This window comes from Uloborus diversus, chromosome 1, assembly GCF_026930045.1.
Source record: "Uloborus diversus isolate 005 chromosome 1, Udiv.v.3.1, whole genome shotgun sequence".
Taxonomy (NCBI): Eukaryota; Metazoa; Arthropoda; class Arachnida; order Araneae; family Uloboridae; genus Uloborus; species Uloborus diversus.
Window position 1 is genome coordinate 52567278 of NC_072731.1, and position 21496 is coordinate 52588773.

General features: G+C 32.4%; 1 protein-coding gene across 1 annotated transcript in view; it reads left to right on the forward strand.

Annotated features, from left to right (window-relative positions):
* Window positions 1-21252, forward strand: part of LOC129234572 (coiled-coil domain-containing protein 50-like) — a 43835-nt gene extending 22583 nt beyond the window's left edge. The window contains exons 4-11 of the mRNA XM_054868594.1: window positions 7180-7273; window positions 7667-7781; window positions 12515-12663; window positions 13540-13575; window positions 13668-13820; window positions 13911-13996; window positions 17709-17872; window positions 20489-21252. Coding sequence (XP_054724569.1) covers window positions 7180-7273; window positions 7667-7781; window positions 12515-12663; window positions 13540-13575; window positions 13668-13820; window positions 13911-13996; window positions 17709-17872; window positions 20489-20652 — 961 coding nt within the window. The 3' untranslated portion in view covers window positions 20653-21252. The remainder of the gene's footprint in view (window positions 1-7179; window positions 7274-7666; window positions 7782-12514; window positions 12664-13539; window positions 13576-13667; window positions 13821-13910; window positions 13997-17708; window positions 17873-20488) is intronic.
* Window positions 21253-21496: the final 244 nt, after the last annotated feature.

The following is a 21496-nucleotide window of genomic DNA, read 5'->3' on the forward strand; positions in this document are numbered from 1 at the left end:
AAGTATGCAAACTTTTAGATGGTCATAAGTCATGTTTATAAATAAGGAGGGTATTATTCCTAGAAAAAAATTTAGAAACTGAAACCTTAAAAATTCAAATTTAGGACATTTGTGGTGAACTCAGAGGAATGGGGTTCGGGAGTTCACTTCCGAAAGTTTTTTGATGCTGAAATATTTAAAACGCTACTTTAGGCTATATTTGAGTACCTTAAGAGGGATGTGATTCGGGGGCCCTGCCTGGGGTAAGGATTCAGTTCTCCTATTTCTTTTTTTAATTAATGAATATTAGAAAGTGTACCTGGTTTAAAAAATATATCTACTTCAGCAGTTTTTTTTTTATTGCTAATTTCACCACCTCCTATCTTATAAAAGAATTCTTTTTCAAATGAAGACTGTAAGGTGCTAGTCCATTATCATTAGTCGCCCCATACATTCCCCAACTTTTCCTTCTTTTCTGGTTTGTTGGCGCTATCTTGGGTAGACTTTCCGATCAGAACTGATTTATATTGCAAAAGTGAAAATCTTATGTCCCAAGCGATTTTATTGCTGCAATAAAAATGTTTATGATCGGCAAAAAACTAATGGCGGGGAGCTGCGAACGCTTTTACCGCTAACATTATCCAACATCGTCTAAAACTGGAACTTTAATTTCAAAACATTGCCGAAGGACGGTTCTTGAACTCCATCCTTTCGATATTGCAGTCAAAAAACGTATAAACGTGTGAAAGATGGAGTACAATTTTGTTTTTAAAGCTCCAATGTCGGGGATAGCCCAGGGCGCACCCTCCCCCCCCCCCTTTCTCTAATATTTTTGAAGGAAGGTCGCCCAATATTGTGATTTTGGGACTATCAGTTTGAAATAATTGATGTAAGAGTCCCTGAACCCCTCCTTTCCCTGAGCTTTACCAAAATGGCCTACCATTGCGTTTTTTGGACTTCAATTTAAAAAAAATGTCTGGAGGAGAGCCCCCAGATCCCCCGTTATTGGTGGTTTTTAGGTTTTTTGGAATTATGATATTAAAATGTTTAAATATTACAATTTAAAGGCTTAAAATTCAAATCAAACACAGATTCAAAAACAGGCATTATTAAAAAACTACAATATTTATACACATAAATTTTTTCCTTAATTACGCATGCCGGGGGGGGGGGGCTGAAAATATTTTCCGTCTTGAATACATCACCAAACTTGCACCCATGACCTGAACATTATCGCTTCTCTAAATTTAAATTCTAATTTCTACAATGTCCCATTTGTTCCCAAAGTATAATTACTTTTGTCATAATGTATGTCAACTTCTTATGAAACTTTTCAATTTGGAAATATGGCTCTATGAATCTGAACTTGCACATTTATTGGCTATTACAAGTAAAAGCAGAATCAAGTTTACATTCAGTGTATTTATCACTTCTTGAGCAGCTTTTGCGAATTTTGAAGTGTGGAGACTGGACTGGGGACTTTCACATAAAATGTTTTCTTTCATACAAAATTTTAAATGTACTTGAGGACAGTTGAAGTACCATTGCCTGAACAACTGTACATACGAGTAATTGATTTATACTTTGAATACTTATAACATCTAATATTTTTGAACTTAATAGTGCTACCGGAAGTTACCTTCTGGGTGGTGTTTTTGATCCTAACTGCATTTATGTATGTATAAACCACTATCAGTATTGGAAATAAATGTAGAAACCCGAGGGGGGAGGGGGACTTCGAAACTTCCTCTCTAGCTATTCCATTGAACTTAGGTATTTTTAGTTTCTTTCCACATAAGTTAAAAGCATTCATGAAAGTTTTTTAATTATTAGCTTGCAGATTCTATAAAATTTGCTTCTTTGAATGTGAAGATTGCAAAATTAAACCTCATGGGACCTGCTCCTCTTTACGAGCGAGTTTTTTAGACATATGCAGAAAAACTTTCGACACAGTAGATCTTTTATCAAAAAGTTTCTTGTTGTTGAAAAAACAATTTTGTTTCCCTTTGATTTTTTATTATTGCCTATTATTTATATGTTTGCATTAAATGAAATCTGCATACAGTATTTTTTGTTCAAATTTATGATATTGCCTTGAAAAATTTTTTTTTTTTTTTGCCTTGAAAAGTGCTTGAAATTTTTTTCTCCCTGGAGGGTATGAACCCTGTATCTAATGAGCCGAATTTTAGTAATTCTTGGCTAGACGAGGAATCGCCAGGGATTGTTCGCAAATAATCCATTCTTATCATGAATCACTCTGTAATGATAGCAGGAAAGTATTGCCAGTTTGCGAACGACCCCTTACCATTCGTCGCCTATCCAAGAATCATAAAAATTCGGCTCACTGGATCGCTGATAACTTTTTAAATTTTAAAAATATCGAGGTGGAATTTTTTATGAGTTGTAGGATATGTCTGAGCTTTGGAGTATATACATTTTAAATTGCTATTTTTCGCGCATGCACAGTGAAAAATTAATTGGTTTAAATGTTCATCAAATTTCATATCTCATTAAATTTTCAATTTTTTAACTTCAAATTTTATTATTATGTTTCTCTAATATGTTGTCAAATATTCTGAAAGTTTAGTAATGTTTGACAGAAAACTCTGCACGATATGAGATATGAGCCAAAAATCTCAAAAAAATTCTGCATTTTTGAAAGAAATGCTTTTATCTCCGCGGGTATAAGAGATACTTTCACAAAAATATAAAATTACATTTTTGATAGATTTTTAACTAATTTCTGAAAATTATGGCTTATTCCCAACTTTTTACAATGAAAAATGATCAAAAACCTATTTTTGTTTCCTCAATTTGTTGCTGGTCTCCTAAATAAATAACAGACTTAATTGCTATGGCAAAATAACAGCTAGAGTATACTTTTTATGTGAAAAAAAATTACAGAACGATTGGTCTTTAATTTCTCAAGAAATCCCTAAAAATGTGAATTTTTGAAAGTGTCTCAATACTTTTGGTCATATAGTGTATATATGTGGGGGACACATAGGGGGTCGCATGTTGTTTAGTTGGTGAAAAGGGGGCCGTGAGGGGAAAAATGTTGGGAACCACTGATCTAACCAGAACATCTGCCCTGCACCCCACAGTCCTCAGTCTCAAAAACTTAGATGGTGTGATGTTACCTTTCCACTTGTCTCTACTGCTGGACGACCATGGAAGGTCACCAAATTGACAGTCGGCGCTGTCCAGTCTGAGTAGTGAATAGGCTGGGATACCGGTAGGTCCTTTGGCGGTGTCGCACCTTTTGAAGGCCAATTATCATGGTCGCGTGTGATCTTGTGCCATGATGCCGAGTGCAGTAGTCGGGTGTAGACTTTTAGGTGCCTGTGGTCAAGCAAATCAAATCTCTTCCTGACTTAGCTACGATCGCAGTGCCAAGAAGTCCACCAATTAAAAAAATGAAAATTGGCAAGGGCATGCCTCTTATTAGGTTCTCGTGCCAAGAAGATTTTTTGGTGGATCGTGGAGACGACGTCAGGACTCCGTGGTAAGGAATCAGGTAGAAAGACTTGTGGTCTCACGTACCTGGTGTAGGGGGCAATTTTTTATAAAGTTGGGAATTGTTCCAGAGGCACGACTGTTGTCGTGCCGCTTCAGTTGTAAAGTGTGAACTGCATACCATTTCTTAAAATCCTCCGTTTGAGGCAAAAAGGTTATTGAGAAATCATATATGCTCATTTTCTTGAAGAAGACTGTAAATATTGTAAATACTTGTGTATGCATATAACCATAGGCGGATTTAGGCTGTGAATTCTGGGGGTGCAACAATATCGAAGTAGGGGGGGAGGTACGAACAGTGTTGCCAGTGGCTATTAGGGCGACTATTCTAGTCAAAACATGGGCATGAACGACTATTTTGCAATCAATTGTAAAAAACGGTGACTATTTTACTGAATTTACTGAATGTACCTTTCTTTTTCCTCTTAGGAGAAAAAAATATGTTTAAAAAAATGAAAAGCAGCCTATAAGTTTACCGCCTGGGGGGGGGGGGGAGAGGAGGAAAAGTATTACAGTGTTTAATTTTTGAAAAAATCGTTTTAAAATGAGGGAAAATGAAATGTAATAAACATTCACGACCAGAAATATCATGTTCATATTTTTGTTCAAAAAGTTTCGTTTTTGCGATCGCGATTTTTTTTAATGTATCGTTTTTCCAACTGCAATTTTTGTAAAGGGTTAGATTTTGCAAACGCTGTAAAAAGTTTGTTTCCATTACTACTTTTTTTAAAAACTGTTTTTCGGTTTTTATTTTCTTGTATCCGTATTATGCATTCATTTTTTGAAAACGATGGCTAATTTTCTCTCGATCAAAAATATCACGATTGCGGTGCTTTTAGCTCTTTTTATACAGTCAGTCCTCTACTGTTGCATTTAATTAACAGTCAGACAATGCAAAATTATACCAGAATGTGTCAATACTGATTTCTCTAGTGTTTATTCAAAAGAGTTGGGCTAAAGTTTGGAATATATTTTTTTAAGTTTTCTTCTTCAAGGGTTGTTTAGGAAAAATTTGCTCCACGTATAGGTCCATCCCACTGCTGTGAGTGGTGTCTATTTATTGAAGTTTCATTGCATTAATATGACATAAATGATATTTTTTAATAGGTGGGAGACTATTTTAGAAACTAGAGACGTACCGAGTACTCGGTAACTACTCGGCACTTGGCCTACTCGGTCAATTTGCCGAGTACTCGGTACTCGGCCAAATTCTGATCAGATACTCGGCCAATACCGAGTAGTTGCAAAAAATTGAATATTGTCCAAGACAGATACTAAAATTTACATTAAAAAAAAAGAGCAAGCATTATATTCTGCAATCATTTACAATTAAAATTTATAAGTCAAATTTAAATTTTGAGAATAAAAAAGTTTGTAATGCTTCAATGGAATAAATCTTTATTTTAATGTCCCCAAAGTTAATAAAACTTATTTATTAAAAATTATGCAAGAAAGGTAAGTATAGAAAATGCAGAATTTTTACATTAAAAATGAATTTTTGCTACAAACAAAAATTAGTTATAAAAAATATAAAAATAAATTTGCTTAAAAAATAAAAGGAAATGAAACAACGTTAAAAGCACAGTGCAGGAACACTGCAGATACGTGTTTGTGTTTTGGCATTACAAGGAATACCTTTTTCAATGCACAAAATGGGAGCTCGTGGATTTAAAGGCATCCGTGAAAAGTCGGATTTTTTTGTCGAATGTCTTTACATTAGCTTACATGTTATGCACTGAAAAAGACGTTCCTTGTAACGGGGGGGGGGGGGCAGAAAAACGTGTCTGAAGTGTTCCTGCACATTTGTTTTATCTGCTTTAAAAAATATTTATGTTTGGAGGACTAGAACTATAATTGATTGGTATACAGTGAAACCCCTCCTAACGGACACCCTTCAAAGGCAGACACCCCTCTTATGCGGACAATTTTCAATTCCCCAGTTCCAATGCAAATAACATTATTAAACCCCTGTCCTGCGGACACCTCTCTATTGCAGACAAAAAAATTGTCCAGTTAGTGTTTGCATTAGAGGGATTTTACTGTAATTTGTTTTAATTCCAACTTGATTAATCATATCTTTCATTTATTTATTTTTAATTTTAAAAATTAATTTTTTTGTAAAATTTTTGACACAAACAAAATTGTTTATATAATGCGTAGTTAAATTTCAGCAGGAATTTAGTTTTAAAAACTATTATATGGACAAAGAAGTCTATACTACTATTCCAATAAGTTCAAAATTCATCACACTCAAAATTCATCACATGTGTGTCGGTGGTTCTTCTTAAAACATAATTGGTTCTTCGTAACTCGGCCGAGTACTCGGTAACTCGGTACTCGGCCGAGTACTCGGTACTAGGCCAAAGTGCTACTCGGTACGTCTCTGTTAGAAACTATTTTCTGCATATGGTAACTATTTTTCTTCGGCTACTAAAGCAACTATTTTTAGTAGAGGAACTCAGTGGCAGCCTTGGGGGGTATTCCCAGGACAAACAGGGGGTCTGGGGAAGGGGGGCATTCTTTCGGAAATCTTTAAAAATGTACAGTAAAAATGCTGTTTTTTTAATGGATTTCAGAGCGATTTTTTAGCACTGTTTGCTGGAATGATGTGTAAGGACTTGACTTTAAACAGTTTATATCGTTTATGAGAAAGTGTATTATTATAATAGTTACATTTTTTGACTTTATTAGCTATGGTTTCAAATTAAAAAAAATTGTAATGATTTTCCAATAAATACCCAATTACAGAATACATACAGTAATTCTATAATACAGCACTGAATAATAAATCATTTAAGAAATGTGTTAATTTGATGCATGTAATTATTCATTGTCTTTCTTTTTTAAATAGATAAAAATTCTTCTTAATACGTAGCACAATTTCGCTGGCGATGTGTGTAGTGACCGAGTCACATAATAAACTGCATATCATTGTATTTTTGGTTTGCTTTCAAGTAAATTTACTTGCATTGTAGCTGTAGATAAATATAAGTTGTTTTACAAAATTCCTGAGGAGAAATTCAAAGTTTCTCCTGATAAAATATATTTCATTTAATATTTTTTTTGAAAATCCGACCAAAAATGTTGGGGGTGCGGCGCACCCCCTTGCACCCCCGTAAATCCCCCTATGCATATAACTCTGAGAGTATAAATAAATTTTTAGTCCTTGAAAACTTGTTACTGTGCGACGCGCAACACAATCATTTCACTACGCCACAATGGGCACAGTAGGCCTTGGCCCCCATGGGCTTTTATGGCACTGAGTTTTTTCTTAATCATTTACACGGTGTAAATGATGGCGCAGACGGTCATCCTCCTGTCTGCAGTGTAGATGAGGAAATCCTGAATAGTTAGACACGGTTCTATAAATATTATTCCATCTAAATAGTACTGCTTAAGGAGAAAATAATGTTTTGTTAGATTAACTAAATATTTAATTTGAAAACATATCTCACACTCTTAAATGTACTAATATTAGGATTAGTAATTTGTTTCAATTCATTTATTTTTGCTTTTGGAGTTAGTTATGCATTGAAGCACAGTCTAAAGATAGCTGAACTGAATTTCTATTACTGATAATGGTGCATGAATTCATTTTTTAGTTTAAAAGAAAAAGGTTTAAAATTTATATATTAAAATGTCTTCAGTAAAGGTTTCAAAAAATATATTTTATTTATTTCTTAGAGAAGATCATGATGCCTTTATTGCACAACAGCTTCAAGAAAAAATCCTGAAAGAAGAAATGGAAAGACAGAAAAAGATTGAGGAGGAAGACCAGGTGAATATTTTAGACTTAAATATTTGTTAAGTGTAATCATATCAAACTAAAATGTTCCAAAACTGTAAATAAAACTAAACAAAAAAGGTGAATGAAAAAGTGTGTGTAGGTTATTTATAGTTTAAAATTAATACTGACGTTTTACTAACATTCGGAGATATTTTTTCTAAAGGTAAAATATATCAAGAAATATTTTTAAAATCAAGAGAAGATAATTGCAATAACTAGTGATTGCTTATGTTGGAAATACTTTAAATTTATACAAAATGCAAATACACGTTCTCTTTTGAAAGAATGTTAGTGTCATATTTAGATACAATTTCTTTGAATTTTTTGTATGTTTTTATTTTTGACGATTTCAACATCAAAAGCTTTGCTTACTTATTTTTACAGCGAATTGCATTGGAACTTCAGAAGAAAGAAAAGTTACGTTTACAGCGAAAAAGAGAAGAACGAGAACTGAGGCAAGCTGAAAAAGCTCGTGTGGAGCTTTCGGGAGCTTCCAACTGTAAGCATTTTGAACAAATGTTTTAAAGTGGTTTTTTGTGATTTAAGAAATTATTTATAATTGGTTTTAATGTGTAAAGGAATAGTTGTGGCCAAACCAAGAATTTCCTTTACTTTTGTTTAGCAAATATCAATTAATTCCAGAACATTCCTGAGTTTTGGGGATTTTCGAAATTTAAAAGATTTTCTGCAGTTTTTGTTCCAAAGTAACAGGAAATGTTAGTTTAGAACATGCTACTGACAGTTCTTATCAAATGAACATCAAGATGTGAAGATTTTTTTTAAAAATAAATTTAAATCGAAGTTATCAGTATGGAAAAGCGAGGGAAATTAAAGACTGATCTGGAATACACAGGTTTCCTTGCCTTAAGTAGGCATTTTTCAAGAAGGAAAGGAAAGTACAATCAACAGCAAAATATAAATCTGGTTTCTGAGTTAAATAAAAAGCAGACAGTTAGGAGAAAATGATTGACTGATATTGACGTTCTCAAATATACTAATGCATTTTAAGGAATGGCGTAACAAAGTAAATTTTGGAAAGTACTTTGAGGTAATCAAGCTTTTTAATTAATACTGACTAAGAGTTATATACAATCAATTCCTGATTATTAGCAGAATCGGGTAGTGCAGTAAACCACGGATGAGCAATGCAATGTCGTGGATGATCCACCAATTAGACAAAAACGATGCTATGTTATGCAATAGCTTATGATCAATAACGCTTGCATGCACTTCAATTATAGTTGAGACCATAAACGCAACAGTGTATGCAAAAAAAATCAGGTAAAACTAAGAATGGATCACGTAGTATTATAAATAGATTACATGCATACGCCAATGAGTCATATAAACTGATTTAACTGAAACAAATCAAGCTAGGTCACACTAAAAGTGCAGAGAGGGAAGAGGACTTTTTTCAAGACTGGTCACTCGTTCATGCATGTGAGTAATGTAGATATGAAATCAGTATGTAGTGTAAATTTCAATGTCCGTAAGCAGGGTAGATCTAAAAATTAATCAGTGGTGTAGATCTAAAGCAGTAAGTATTGTAAATCTAAAAAACAGATTTTTATGATCTTGAAAGGTTTGAAAGGGAGGGGGAAGAAATAGAGATGTCTAAAAATAGACTTTGCTCTTGTTAAGGAAAAATGTGCATTTAACTGCATTCAGTTTACAGGAAATACACTACCAGCTCAGTCATCAAGGACTGCAATTTCGTGCTCATTAGCACAAAACTGCAATCCTCGACTGGAATGACAGAGCTGGCGGTTTATTTCATGTATTTCTGCCTTAGCCCTGGCTATAAGGTGGTAACTTACTGAAAATACATTGAGTTTGTTTGTCACTGCCAATTTTATTGGCAGTGACAAACAAACATTGGCAATTGAGTTTTTGCGAATGAAAGGCCGTGGATAAGCCACCCGCAGATAATAGCGAATTAACTGTATAAGGAAAACCAACATCCAAAATGAGACTGTGGTAAAATGTTGGATGGCGAAATAATTTCTGTTTTATTTTTTAGACTTTCACATTCATAGGTAGAATTTACACACTTTTACACATGAACAGAACTCAATTTTCTAAAACAAGAATCATTAAACGTGAAAGTTCTGCTTACTCCTATATCAAGCTATAAATTGCTTTATAGATGTTTTGTTTTCAGAAGAAAAAAGCTAATATTTGTTTACTAATGGACTATAGATTGATGCATGGTATGGAATTTCTAATAAGGCGAAAGAGAGGAATAAAAGTTTAAAATATTTGGCTGTTAAAATTTTGCTTTTTAAGCCCTTTTTACTGGTCTTGAAACAAATATTAACAACTTTTTATGCACTGATTTTTTTTTTTTTCCAATTTTAAATAAATACTGTCTGCCCTGCTTACTGCGAATATCGTCGGTTCCAAGAAATTTTATTTGATTAAGCAGGGAAGTTTTTTTAGTCTTTCTAAATTGACAACATCAGTCTTAAAACGAAATAATAATATAAATCAATCGTTATATAAAGGAAATATTAAATGTTATTGGCAAAAAGATTTTGAACTAAATTAAATAAACAACAAAGTAGTTAATAATTAGTATGTATATCACAAGTTCGTATGAAAATTATAAAAAGTAACTTACAACTTGAGTTATGAAATCTATTTTGCTATCTTTTTTAGTACATTCTTTTCTGAAAATTTCCATAATGGTGGATTGCTTGCTTAAGGACTTTTGGGAACATATTTCTAACTCCATTTTCCCCCTCCTTGTCTACCGTGTTTTACATTTCAATTCATCAATATGATCAATTTATTATTGTCAAAATATGTGTATTTCTTTGTTCGTTAATTTAATTGTTGGCCTTTTTTTGTGATAGCAAAGACAAAAGAAATGTCGTAGAACATAGGACATATTTTGATGGAATATGAATGTTGTTTCTCTTGTCTGTTGTCAGCAAAAAAATTACTTTATATTTTCAATGTTAATTATTATTCTTACTTAATTTATTTCTAATTTATTCAAAACTTTTCTCAGCAAAAATATCTACAAAAGTTGATCAATATTATTCGATTATCTAGGGAAATTATTTGATTAAGCAGGGATCTTCAACATTGCGTTGATGGGGAAATAATCGGTTCCGAGTGGTTTTATTGTATAAGCAGTAGGGTGGGAAGAAAAAAGGAAATTTTTGATAAGCAACTTCTAATAGCAAAAAAAAGTTGTGTATTGCCATCCTAAAAGTGGGGGAAAAAAATAAAAAATTAATATGTCTTCAGATCGCGCATTGGCAGCAAAGTTTGTAAAAAATGTTAAAAATGGCAAATTTTCAAATATTTTCATAAAAATCCAAATATACAAAATTTTTGTTCTAATCCCATTTAAATGATTCCTTTTAATAGTCTTTTAATATATCTTTGAAAATATTCAATTCTTTTACAGTTTTTAGTTCGCGCATAAGCCGTAAACTTATGTGAAATCAACCAAAAATCGACGTTTTTAGCTTAATTTGTATATTGCAGTATTTCTTCTTTTAGATCCCAGTTATGTATTTTTTTACAGTAAATGTGCCCTACTACAGTAAATTTGCTCCTTCTTTGCTGGAACTGCAATTATATTGTGTTGCATTAGCAATCCAGAACTCACCCCAAAGTTGGTTTTTGCACTTTGTGTTCCACCCTGCAATTCCCAAGAAGACTGAACATATTGACGAGACTTATACATTTGTAAAGTAACTTTCATAATAACTATATGGTTTTAAACAAGTTTCTACATTTCAACTAAGGTGTGAAGTTGGACTTACGGCTCAGTTTTGGCACTGATGTTTGAAAAATATAAAGGTTCTCATACAAATCCATCTCTTCTGTCTAATACCTCAAATGAACTTCTGCAGATTCACTGAACAGTTCCACAATCCATTCCACTGCCCGTGCGTGATATGGGAATTTTACGAATACATATTTAAGAATATATGTATAGTTTCTAGAAAGGATAAAATATCCTTGTTTTACACATCATTACTGAAGTGGAGGAAGTAAACACGTTGACCTGTCAACTATTTTCTGTAGTTCAAATCTTCAAATCTTAATATGGATGGAAGAAATTCTCTCATAGCTTTTAAAGTGTTTCTTGATTGGTAGTTTTTTGCGTTGTACAGATACCCTACTGTAATCCAATTGCTTTATATTTTGCATTTAGTGCATTGCCATGACCAATAACAATTTCTCAAAAATCACAAAGTAAGCATTTCATTGAATCATCGGATCCACAATGTTTGGGAGATTATCACGCATCTGACTTGTAGATTCTGTAACTTTAAAATAAGTGTATAGGTCCATGTTTAAGGACGTTTGTTCTTTTCTTTAAAATTTTAATTATATCAAATCATAGCAGCATAATTTTTGAAGATATTGTTTATGAGTGCCTTCATTCCACTAGTTAGTTAAAATATTATACAGCCCCAGCACTTCATTAGCAGACGTTAACGAAAACTAATGACTAAAACGTCTTAGTTTTGTGGGAGTGAGATCAAAGTCACATTTTCCTTTCTGTATTGTTACAGCAATATTCATCAAGTACTTTTGCTCACTTTTTAAGTCAGTTTTCAAAACTTTGATTTCTTCCTACTGAGTTCTTTCGAAGTTAATAATATTTCATTTGACGAAAACAGTTGTTGCTTTACCCATAAATCGGCAAATGTTCCTTCTCCTCCGGCTGTGGAATGGGTTATTAAACTGGTTAGTGAGTCAGTAGATCGAGTGTTTTTTGGGATAAGACAAGATATAGATTAATGTGAAAACTTTTATGCTCACAATCCTCAATGCAAAAGTTGAGCACGACCTGTTATGCCATTCGTGTTCTGAACACGCACAGTATGTGTATTTTGTGTGGCCAAAGAAAGACTGGACTTAATTGTTCAGTGAAATAAAAACTAAATTGTTTCAGCAATCAAAATTTTGGTAATCATTGCTGGTGATTTTTCATAAACAGACTAAAAAAGTAGGTTTTGCTTAGAGTAAAGTATAGTTTAATAATAGATATTGTAGGTTGACTTCAATTAACCAGAAAAGTTTTCGAAAATGAACTAGAAAATCTGAAAAGTCAAGAAATTTGTTCTCTATGTTAAATTTTGTGGCAACAATGTTTTCTGTTTTAATTATTTTGCTTAGTGTTTATATGTTTTGGACTTAAATGTGTACATTAATCATTGCACTTATTTTAAACTTTTTCTTATTTTATACTTAACATTTTTGTAGCTTCTAGTATAAAATCCATAGATGATTTGTTGTCAACTAAAGAAGCCTGCTCTAGTCAACTTGATAGACGATTTTCCAGCCTTAGTTTGGAGCCACCTGATGATTTAACTCCTGAACAATTTCAAAGATTTGTGGAACAACGAGATGCTGTAAGTATTTTTAAGTGGATTTTAGATCTCTACCATATTCCATTACTTTATTCATCCGGATGTTTATATATACAAGATGGTCAAAAAATGTCTGACCAAATTTTGAAGGAGGTTAGACCAGGCTCCCTCATTTCAAAGTTTTTCAGGGTGAAAGGGAGGAGTTGCAAAAAGTATGCACTAAATACATTTTTTCAAATTAAACAAAAAATGTGTTGTACATACACATTATTTTGAAAATCCATATGTATGCAGTATAATGCGTGTCTAGATATGTCATGTGAATGTGGTAAAGAGTGGTGTTCAGGGTAGTCAAGATAAGAAAATTCAGGAAGTTGTCTGCAACTGATTTTGTACCGCATGCAGCGCCATAATTCTTTAGAAGAGGTGCAGAACATGGCTGGTGTTAATACTACCATATGCCTTTCCATTCAGCAGTGATGTGAAGCTTGTATTACAGCACTGCAAGCCATATGCGGCTCTTACAGGGGGGGGGGGGGCAAAGAGGGCAGCTGCTCCTTCACTTCCAAAATTAGAAAGGCCTTGCCTCCTTACTTTTCAGAGTTGAAACTTAATGATTGATTAAAATATATTTTTTTATAGGGAGGATTGGTTTATTTTACGAAAGTAAAAGCTACCAAAAACTTTACCAAGATAGTGGATTTTTTCATATGGGGAGCCTGAAAATACCAGGGTGGGTTTTTTGATGTATGCCCCCTTTGGTAAACCCCGCTGTTTAGTGATGTTCAGTGTCTACTTTTGAAACTGATGCTAATATTTTCATGTAAACTTTTCTACCTTTTTATTATATATTTATTTATAATTTTTTAACATCACTTTTTTTTTTTTTTTTTTTGGTCCTTTTTTTTTTGCTTAAAGGAATTAGCAAGACTACTTCAAGAGCAAGAAGGAAAGGTATAGTTTCTCCTTTGTATTTTGAAAATTGTTTTTTAACCAGATATTGTAACGGTTTTAGTAATTTTTACTGCTTTATTTTAAAACTTCAGATTAAAGATGACAGCAGGCAAGATAGACAAATGGCTATAGAAGCTCAAGATCGAGAATTAGCTAAAATTCTTCAGGAGCAAGAGAGGGCTCGAGCAAGAAAGGCACGGGAAAGGGCTAGGCAAAAAGCTGCTTTATCTCAGCAGGAGAATATGGTAATTCTTTTGAAACAATTTCTTGTTAACTTTTATTAGCTGTGATGAAATTTCTGCTCAGAAAATTTTATTATTTTTATCTTTTCTTAGAACTTTACTGCTGAGTCCATATCACAGTATCCTGAAACTCCTACTGATGACCCTCACACTAAAGAAAGACTTAGAAGTCCAGAATGGTAAATGCTTTCAGATTACTAATAGAGAGTGTAAAGTAAAAAAATCAACACTCTCTGAATTTAAAAGAACATTTAAATTTAAATATGATTATATTATATATTATATGCAGGCCTGGATTTACGTACAAGCTAAGCAAGCTATAGCTTAGGGCCCCCGCTTTGTTAGGGGACCCTTACTCCCGGAAATTGGCATGATTCATTCCAAAAAAAGAAAAGTACCTGAAAAATAAATTTCATTTTCTAGTGCTTGAAAACCTTGAAAATTTGGAAAAGTGGCTACAAACCACGAATGGGAGGGGGTAGGGAGAAGGAATGCCAATATATGTCAAATTCAGTTCCTTGTTATCCTGCACCAAAAATGTAAAAAACATGACTCTCATGTTTCTGAAACATATTACAAATTTTTGTGACTCACATGTTTCATATGTTGCTATTTATTATATTATTCCGAATGCAGTATTTTGGAAATTCTTCTGTTACTGTTTGCTTTTGTCTTACTTCTTCTGCATATTGTAAATGTTTAGCACATGAAAAAAAAAATACACTACCTCTATTCCTTTTCGTTTTCTGCCCCACTTGCAACTGGAGAAAAGTTGTTGAGAAATCTATAGTTTCTTTTTCTTTTAAATTTGAAATTGTTGTTTCTTACAAAGTTAGAACAGGACTGTAAAAATTTACAATCAAGTACTAAAATATCTGAGAATTTAAAGTGCAAATAAAGTGTGTTAAATAATTTTAATTGTTCTAGAGTCCTTGAAAATAATTAGATAAGTCTTTAAAAGTTCTAAGCAAAGTAGACTACTTTTATTTCTTATCAAGTGTATAAATTATGAATTGTTCAAATTAGCAGTTTGTTACTCTTCTGTTACTTATTTTCTAAATCTGTATACAGCATTTCTTTTAGAGCATTTTTTACTATTGATCATTCTATACTTAATTCATTGTTGTATTTGTCGGCCGGTTGGAGGGTTGATTAAAAGCTAATTGTACCGAAAGCCAATGTGAGCAAGGCCGTGGTGACCTCGGTAAGGTGTCAGACTTATGACCGGAGTAAAGGTAAAGATTCAGAAAATTTCTAAGTGGCCAGTGACCACTAGACCCAAAAACTTGGTGGCTACCACTGTTGCCAATTGTTGAAGAACAAAATGGGAGAGGAGTTTTTACTACTTTCATGAAAAAACAAATAAATAGAACTGAACGGAATTACATTTAAAAGCTATAAACATGCATTGTTTTGCCTTTTACAAAATAAATAGATAAATTCAGGCCAGGAGCTACAAACCCGCAGACCCCTCAATGCGGAAGGGCCCACATCCTTAAGGGACTCAACGGCTCAAGAAATTGAAGAAAAAATGGAAACTAACTAGCACTAAGACTTATTAACGTTACAAATAAACACTGCTGGCCTCTGGGGAGGGGCCCTACAGATTTTGTTGCAAGGGGGCCCAAAGTTTATAGATCTAGGCCTGAATAAATCAATGAAAAGTCAGCAGAAAACTGCATTTTAGATGACATTTGGAGAAAAAAAAATTTTCCTGATAAAATTTCACTTTTCCAGAAAATAACTAATTTTTTAAAAAATCTAGCCCTTTTTTATGTTATTTTCAGTAGTTTGCACTGAGATAGGCGTCCAATTCTGTTTTTGGAAATGTATGCAATTAAATAATCTTGTCTGCTTCCATCTTGCGAATGACCAAATATGGCAACTACGTGAAAAATTTAGGATATGAAAGTAATTTTAATAATTAAAAACCCTCAAAATACAATAATTTAGATGAAAGAGTCAGTTTATAGCACATTAGCGTCAAAGCAATACGGATAAAATGATATTCTGAAAATAAAATTTGAAGGAAAAAATTTTGCATTTTTCAAAAAAATAATTATTTAGGGGGAGAAAATACAGCACATTTTGTGGAATGTTCAATAGTTTGCATTGCATAACAATAGACATAAAATTCTATTTTTGAAAACTTAGGCACTTAAAGAATCTTGTCTACTTCCATCTTGAAAGTGACCAAATATGGTGACTGTTTTGCAAAGTAGGGAGGAGGAGCATTATCCAAAGTATCCCAAAAGGATTATCATAAATTTGGTAACGTTTTAAATTGCACCAAGAGCCCACAATAATTGAAATTTCCCAAAATAACTGAAACAAGTATAGTGGGATAACGGCGGCTGCATTTTTTAAAACTGTTTGTATCTCAATAGCCATATGGAGAAAATTTTAGACTATGTTCAAAAAAAGAAAAAATATATTAACTGATAAATCTTAATTTCATATTTTATAAATTCTTCAAATTTTAATATGCTTAAACGTCGTTCTTTCATTTCTAACTGAATATTATTTTGTTCTTCATACTTATTGCTATTTTATTTTTATGGGTAAGGAAGAAGCTCGATTTCAAATCATGTCAAAGCGGTGTGTTTTGAGTTCTTTCAGTTAAAATAGAAAATGAATGAAAGTAGCGATTGTTTCTCACAATTATTACTGACCCAGGCAACGCCGGGTATTTTTGCTACTATATTTATATAGTATTAAAGGCAGGACTTCTATATCCTTAAGTCTCAATTACCATGATATTTTCAATTATTTAAAATATACTCATATTTTTTTACTACAACGAAAACATAGCTTGCTTACTTTGTACTTAATCTTTTCTGAAATTCTTGTTCATTTTCTAATTTTTTATACTTTATTTATTAAAACTAAGGGGCTCCGCCAGCTGCTTGCTAACGTTAACCAACCCCAGAAATCGTTTTCTAATCCTATGTAGCCCTTAAATTGTAACTAGGAAGAATCAGATTTGAATATATTAAATTTAAAACAAAATGTGACAATCCAGTTTCCCCACCTGTAGAAAAAAAAATGCAATTGAAGAGCTTACTATATTTAGAATGCTATACAAATTCCACTCCCACTCGAAGAAAAGAACTTGATTAAAATATGTATGACAAAATTATTTTTATAAAAAAAAAACACTTTGAGGTACACCCCTCCTCCAAGGTCGAGCCTAACTTGTACCAAATTTCACAGCAATGTAGTTGCTAAGGGGCTCTCATGCAAAGCAAAACAGCCGGTTTGTACATTTTAAACGTCATTTTGAATTAGTGAACTCCAGTAATATTTTGCTCGTTAACTCCCTGCTTCAATTGAGTTCAGCCTTAAATTTTTGCTAAATTAAATATCATCCTGCTCAAATTAATTGAGAAAAATAGAACCAAGTTCATCTTGTGCAGAAAAAAACTCTTTCGAATGACTTAGGAATAATTCCACTCCCTGGAAGGAATAAGTGGCCTGGAAGTCTTTCATCCACTTGATAGGCAATTTATGGGAGATTTTAGCTTAAAAAGTTAATTACAAAAAAAAGAAAAAAAAATAGAAATTCAAAAAAAAAAAAAAAACACTTTTAGGTGCAAACCCCTGGCTCCAAAGTAATTATATACCGAATTTCAGGACTGTAAGTGCTAGGAGATTTCCTGGGCATGGGACAGATACAGACACAATTTCTTTGGCATTACTTTCTTTTAAAATATGTAGAGATTCTTTTGTTGATACATTGTTATAATGCAAAAATCGTAAATATATTTCTATTAAATATCATAATTTTTGTTATTCTTATTTTACTCATGGAAGCTTACTGAGTAGAAGACAATCCATGTATTAAGCAAATTTAACAATTTCCTTACGAGTGATAACTGATAATTTCAATAGGAATACTGCTGATCGACGAAGTTTTGCATCGGACTTTTCTGGCGACCCTGTTAACAACATTGCTGCAGCTATTGATCCTACTTACAATGGTTATCATTCTCCATTGTCATCTCCAGGTTCTCATCTGTCTTCACCAACCTCTCCTTTATCATCTCCCATGGCAGGTAAAATAAATATCTGTTTTAGTATTCCCAAGAAATATGGAAGGATTTCTTTGTTTTGAATAATCACTTTCATGTGAGCTTTATGTCGTTAACTTCTGTGTGCTCAAATTAATAAATGTTAAAAGTTTGTAGTGGTGTGTAACAATGATTTCTAAACAGACTTCACGGAAGTTAGACAAATTCTGCACTCACGACAAAGCCCTTATGTGTTGTGATGAACGAAACCGCTGTACAATTACATGTGTTGCATTTTATCAAAACATTTTTCCCTGAAACCCCTTATGAATTGATGTCTTTGGTCTTTGATATGAGTTGATCTAAAATAACCTGTTGAAATACTTTTTCTTTTCATGACTGAGGCTATATGAAGCATTTTGCAAACTGAGGAAAATCCATCATTGAACTGAGTAACGGTTTCTTGGCTAACGTTGCGTCTCTGGCTAATGACAATTAAAAGAGATAAAAATAAGACCGACCCATTTATGTAGAAAATGATCTGCCTTGTTTGTGCAAAATTGAAGTGTTTTGCCTTTTTCGCTTATTTCTTAAATTATTGAAGGGTGGCACATTCAAGCTCTAGAACTGCAAATACATTTTGTTAGTCTTGATATTTGAAAAGAAAGAAATTTTCTAATTTTTATAGACCAATGTTTTTCCATATAGTTCTTATGTATTGTTCACCTTCTCTTAGAGTCTTTGGATACTTTGAACGAGTTTTCCCTGTTTGAAGTTAATGTGAAGATTTTTTGTCTTCCTCACAATAGCTGTTTGAACATTACCATTCAATATAATGAAATTCGTTTTACAAAGGTCAAAAAGATGCTCAGATTTTTAGTTTCTAAACCGAAAAAAGTACATAATATTTTTGAGTCAATGTCTTATTTAATTGTGAAAAAAAAAAGCTTTTGTTAACTCAAAGCTCATAAAAATGAGCATGTATAATTATGAGGCACTCTGAGTGCTTACATGTATATCTATATTTGTGTGAGTAGGTGTTAAAATATATATTTTAATGTATATAGTTGGAACTAGCCCTGAAATAAAATTGAACTAAACGATTTAATAAAGAAAACAAAAACTCATAATTGATTTTTGAGTTAAAGATCTTATTGTTGGAATGAAACTGAGTAGTTTCTGCTGTATGTTCTCAAATAATACTATTTTGTGCATCTTGACACTTTTGCACAAATGCATTACATATGGTAGAATCCATGTCAATTCAACAAGGGGTGTAACATGATGGCCTCAGATTTTTTTGAATTTAACTTATGTTAAAATTCATAAAAAAAAATTAAGAAATGCGTTTTTTTTTTCTTTTGCCGAAAAAAATTTCTGGGCTGAGATGCAGGCCGCCAAAGATGGCGGTCCTGTCATGATTTCTCACTTTGGATTTTCGTCAAAATTTTTAAATTTCATCATCTCAGGAACGGTAGAACATATTTTATTATGATTTGTTTTATTTTAAAGGATATTTTTTCTTTCTTAAAAACATATGCAACATTTTGAAATATGTGCTTTAGATTTTTTTTCCACAGTCTTTTGAAAAAAAAAGTTTAAAATAATTTTTTTGATTTTTCTCAAAAATGCCAAATTTCATTTTTTTAGTTTATTAGTACCACTGAGAACTATGTTCCCTGAAAAGGAGAGCTTCCACTTTTTTGTTTAACAGATTTTGGAGGCATTTGCAAAAATGAGGGTTTTTAAGAAACTCTTTACGTAATGGCAGACATGAAAAATTTCTCAACAATTGGCCAGAGAACACTTTTAACTCAGTCATACAGCCAAACTTTCATTTTGAGCCGCTATTTTATCCAGGATATTGAATTTAGTGAGAACAAGATGGTATTGCGTATAACGATTCTTTCGGCAAACGCTGAAAGGTTGCATGGGGAAATGCAGCAAATCGGCTGGATGCCGCTTTCTTATTTTCATAAAAAATAATACTTCTGGATAAAGTGGAGACTCAAAATGAAAATTTCGCTATATAACTTAATTAAAAGTGTTCTCTGGCCACTTGTTGCGAAATTTTTTTTTTTAATTTTCAGGTCTGCGTGGTGTAAAGAGTTCTTTAAAAACCTTCATTTTTTCAATGCCTCTAAAATCTGTTAAACGAAAAAGTGGAAGCTCTCCTTTTCAGGGAACGTAGTTCTCAGTGGTACTAATAAAATGTAAAAGAATGAAAATTTTTAAAACTGGCATTTTTGGGAAGAATCAAAAAAAAATATTTTAAACTTTTTTTTTTGAAAAAACTGAAAAAAAAACTAAAGCACATTTTTCAAAATGTTGCATATGTTTTTAAACAAGAAAAAATATCCTTTTCAGTAAAACAAACCGCAACAAAATATGTTCTACCGTTCCTGAGATAATGGACATTAAAAATTTTGACCAAAATCCCAAGTGAGAAATCATGACAGGACTGCCATCTTTGACGGCCTATATCTCAACGCAGGAATTTGTTTTGGCAAAACAAAAAAAAAATTCTATTTGTTAATTTTTTATAAATTTTAACATATGTTGAATTCAAAAAAATCCGAGACCATTATGTTACACCCCTTGTTGAATCGACATGGATTCTACCATATATTTCTATTTTTTGCTCAATATTTTTTTTTCCAGAGACACCTCCGTATACTTCTGCCTTAAACAGTGGAATGTACATCAGTGCTGAAGAAGAAATTGTTGCCCCTCCTTATATGCCTATACAAGGTACTAGGAGACCAAACACTCTGGAAAAGAGCAAAAAAACAAAGAAGGGAAAAGATGGCTGTAAAACACAATGACCAAATATTTTGCTATTTATACTCTAGTTATATTTTAAACAGGATCTTTCTGAAACACTATTTCTATTGCATACACCATGAATGACAAAACTATTTTTGTATTTGGTTTTCTAGAACTTTTCTAACTGAAATATGTTTTCTGCATTCAGATTCAACCTTAGCACATTTATCAATTTTTGTACTAATTGCGTAATAGTTCTAAATTAATATACTGTATTACCCCGCATTATCCGGCATGCTGGAAAAAAGCAAGGCTGACCAGCATGCTGTGAAATTGGAATTTTCCGACATGCCAGATAACTTGAGGTTTACTTTGCAACAAAACAAAACTAAATTTCCCCATTCAGTTCCAATCAGAAAGCAAACCACTGTAGGAAAAAAAAATTCTAAAAGTAAGCTTCTTTCAAAAAAAAAGTGTATTGCATATAATATGTGCTTCTTATTTATGGTAGGTCATTATTAATGGATTTGATTATATGCCAATAAAGTAATCAATTCAGAATTAATTATCGTTACTGCAATTTGTTCATAACTTTTTTCAATTAATTATTTAAGGTTCCTTTTAGAGATTATAAGTTTAATTTTTATTTATTGAATAGCTATGGTACATTCTTTAGCACTAGTTAAGGGGCAGTAGCTTACTGCTTTACTGTTTGCTTACTTTGTTTAAATTTAATTTTAATAAAATAATTCATTGTTTAACAATATTTTTCCTGTTAAAATAACAAATAACATTGTTAGTAAATATTTTTATAAAATTAAACTGTTTATTAATTCTAATAAGATATGTATCAAACTTATATTCATTTTTAAGCGGAACATATATTTTTTTCCCTAACCTTGA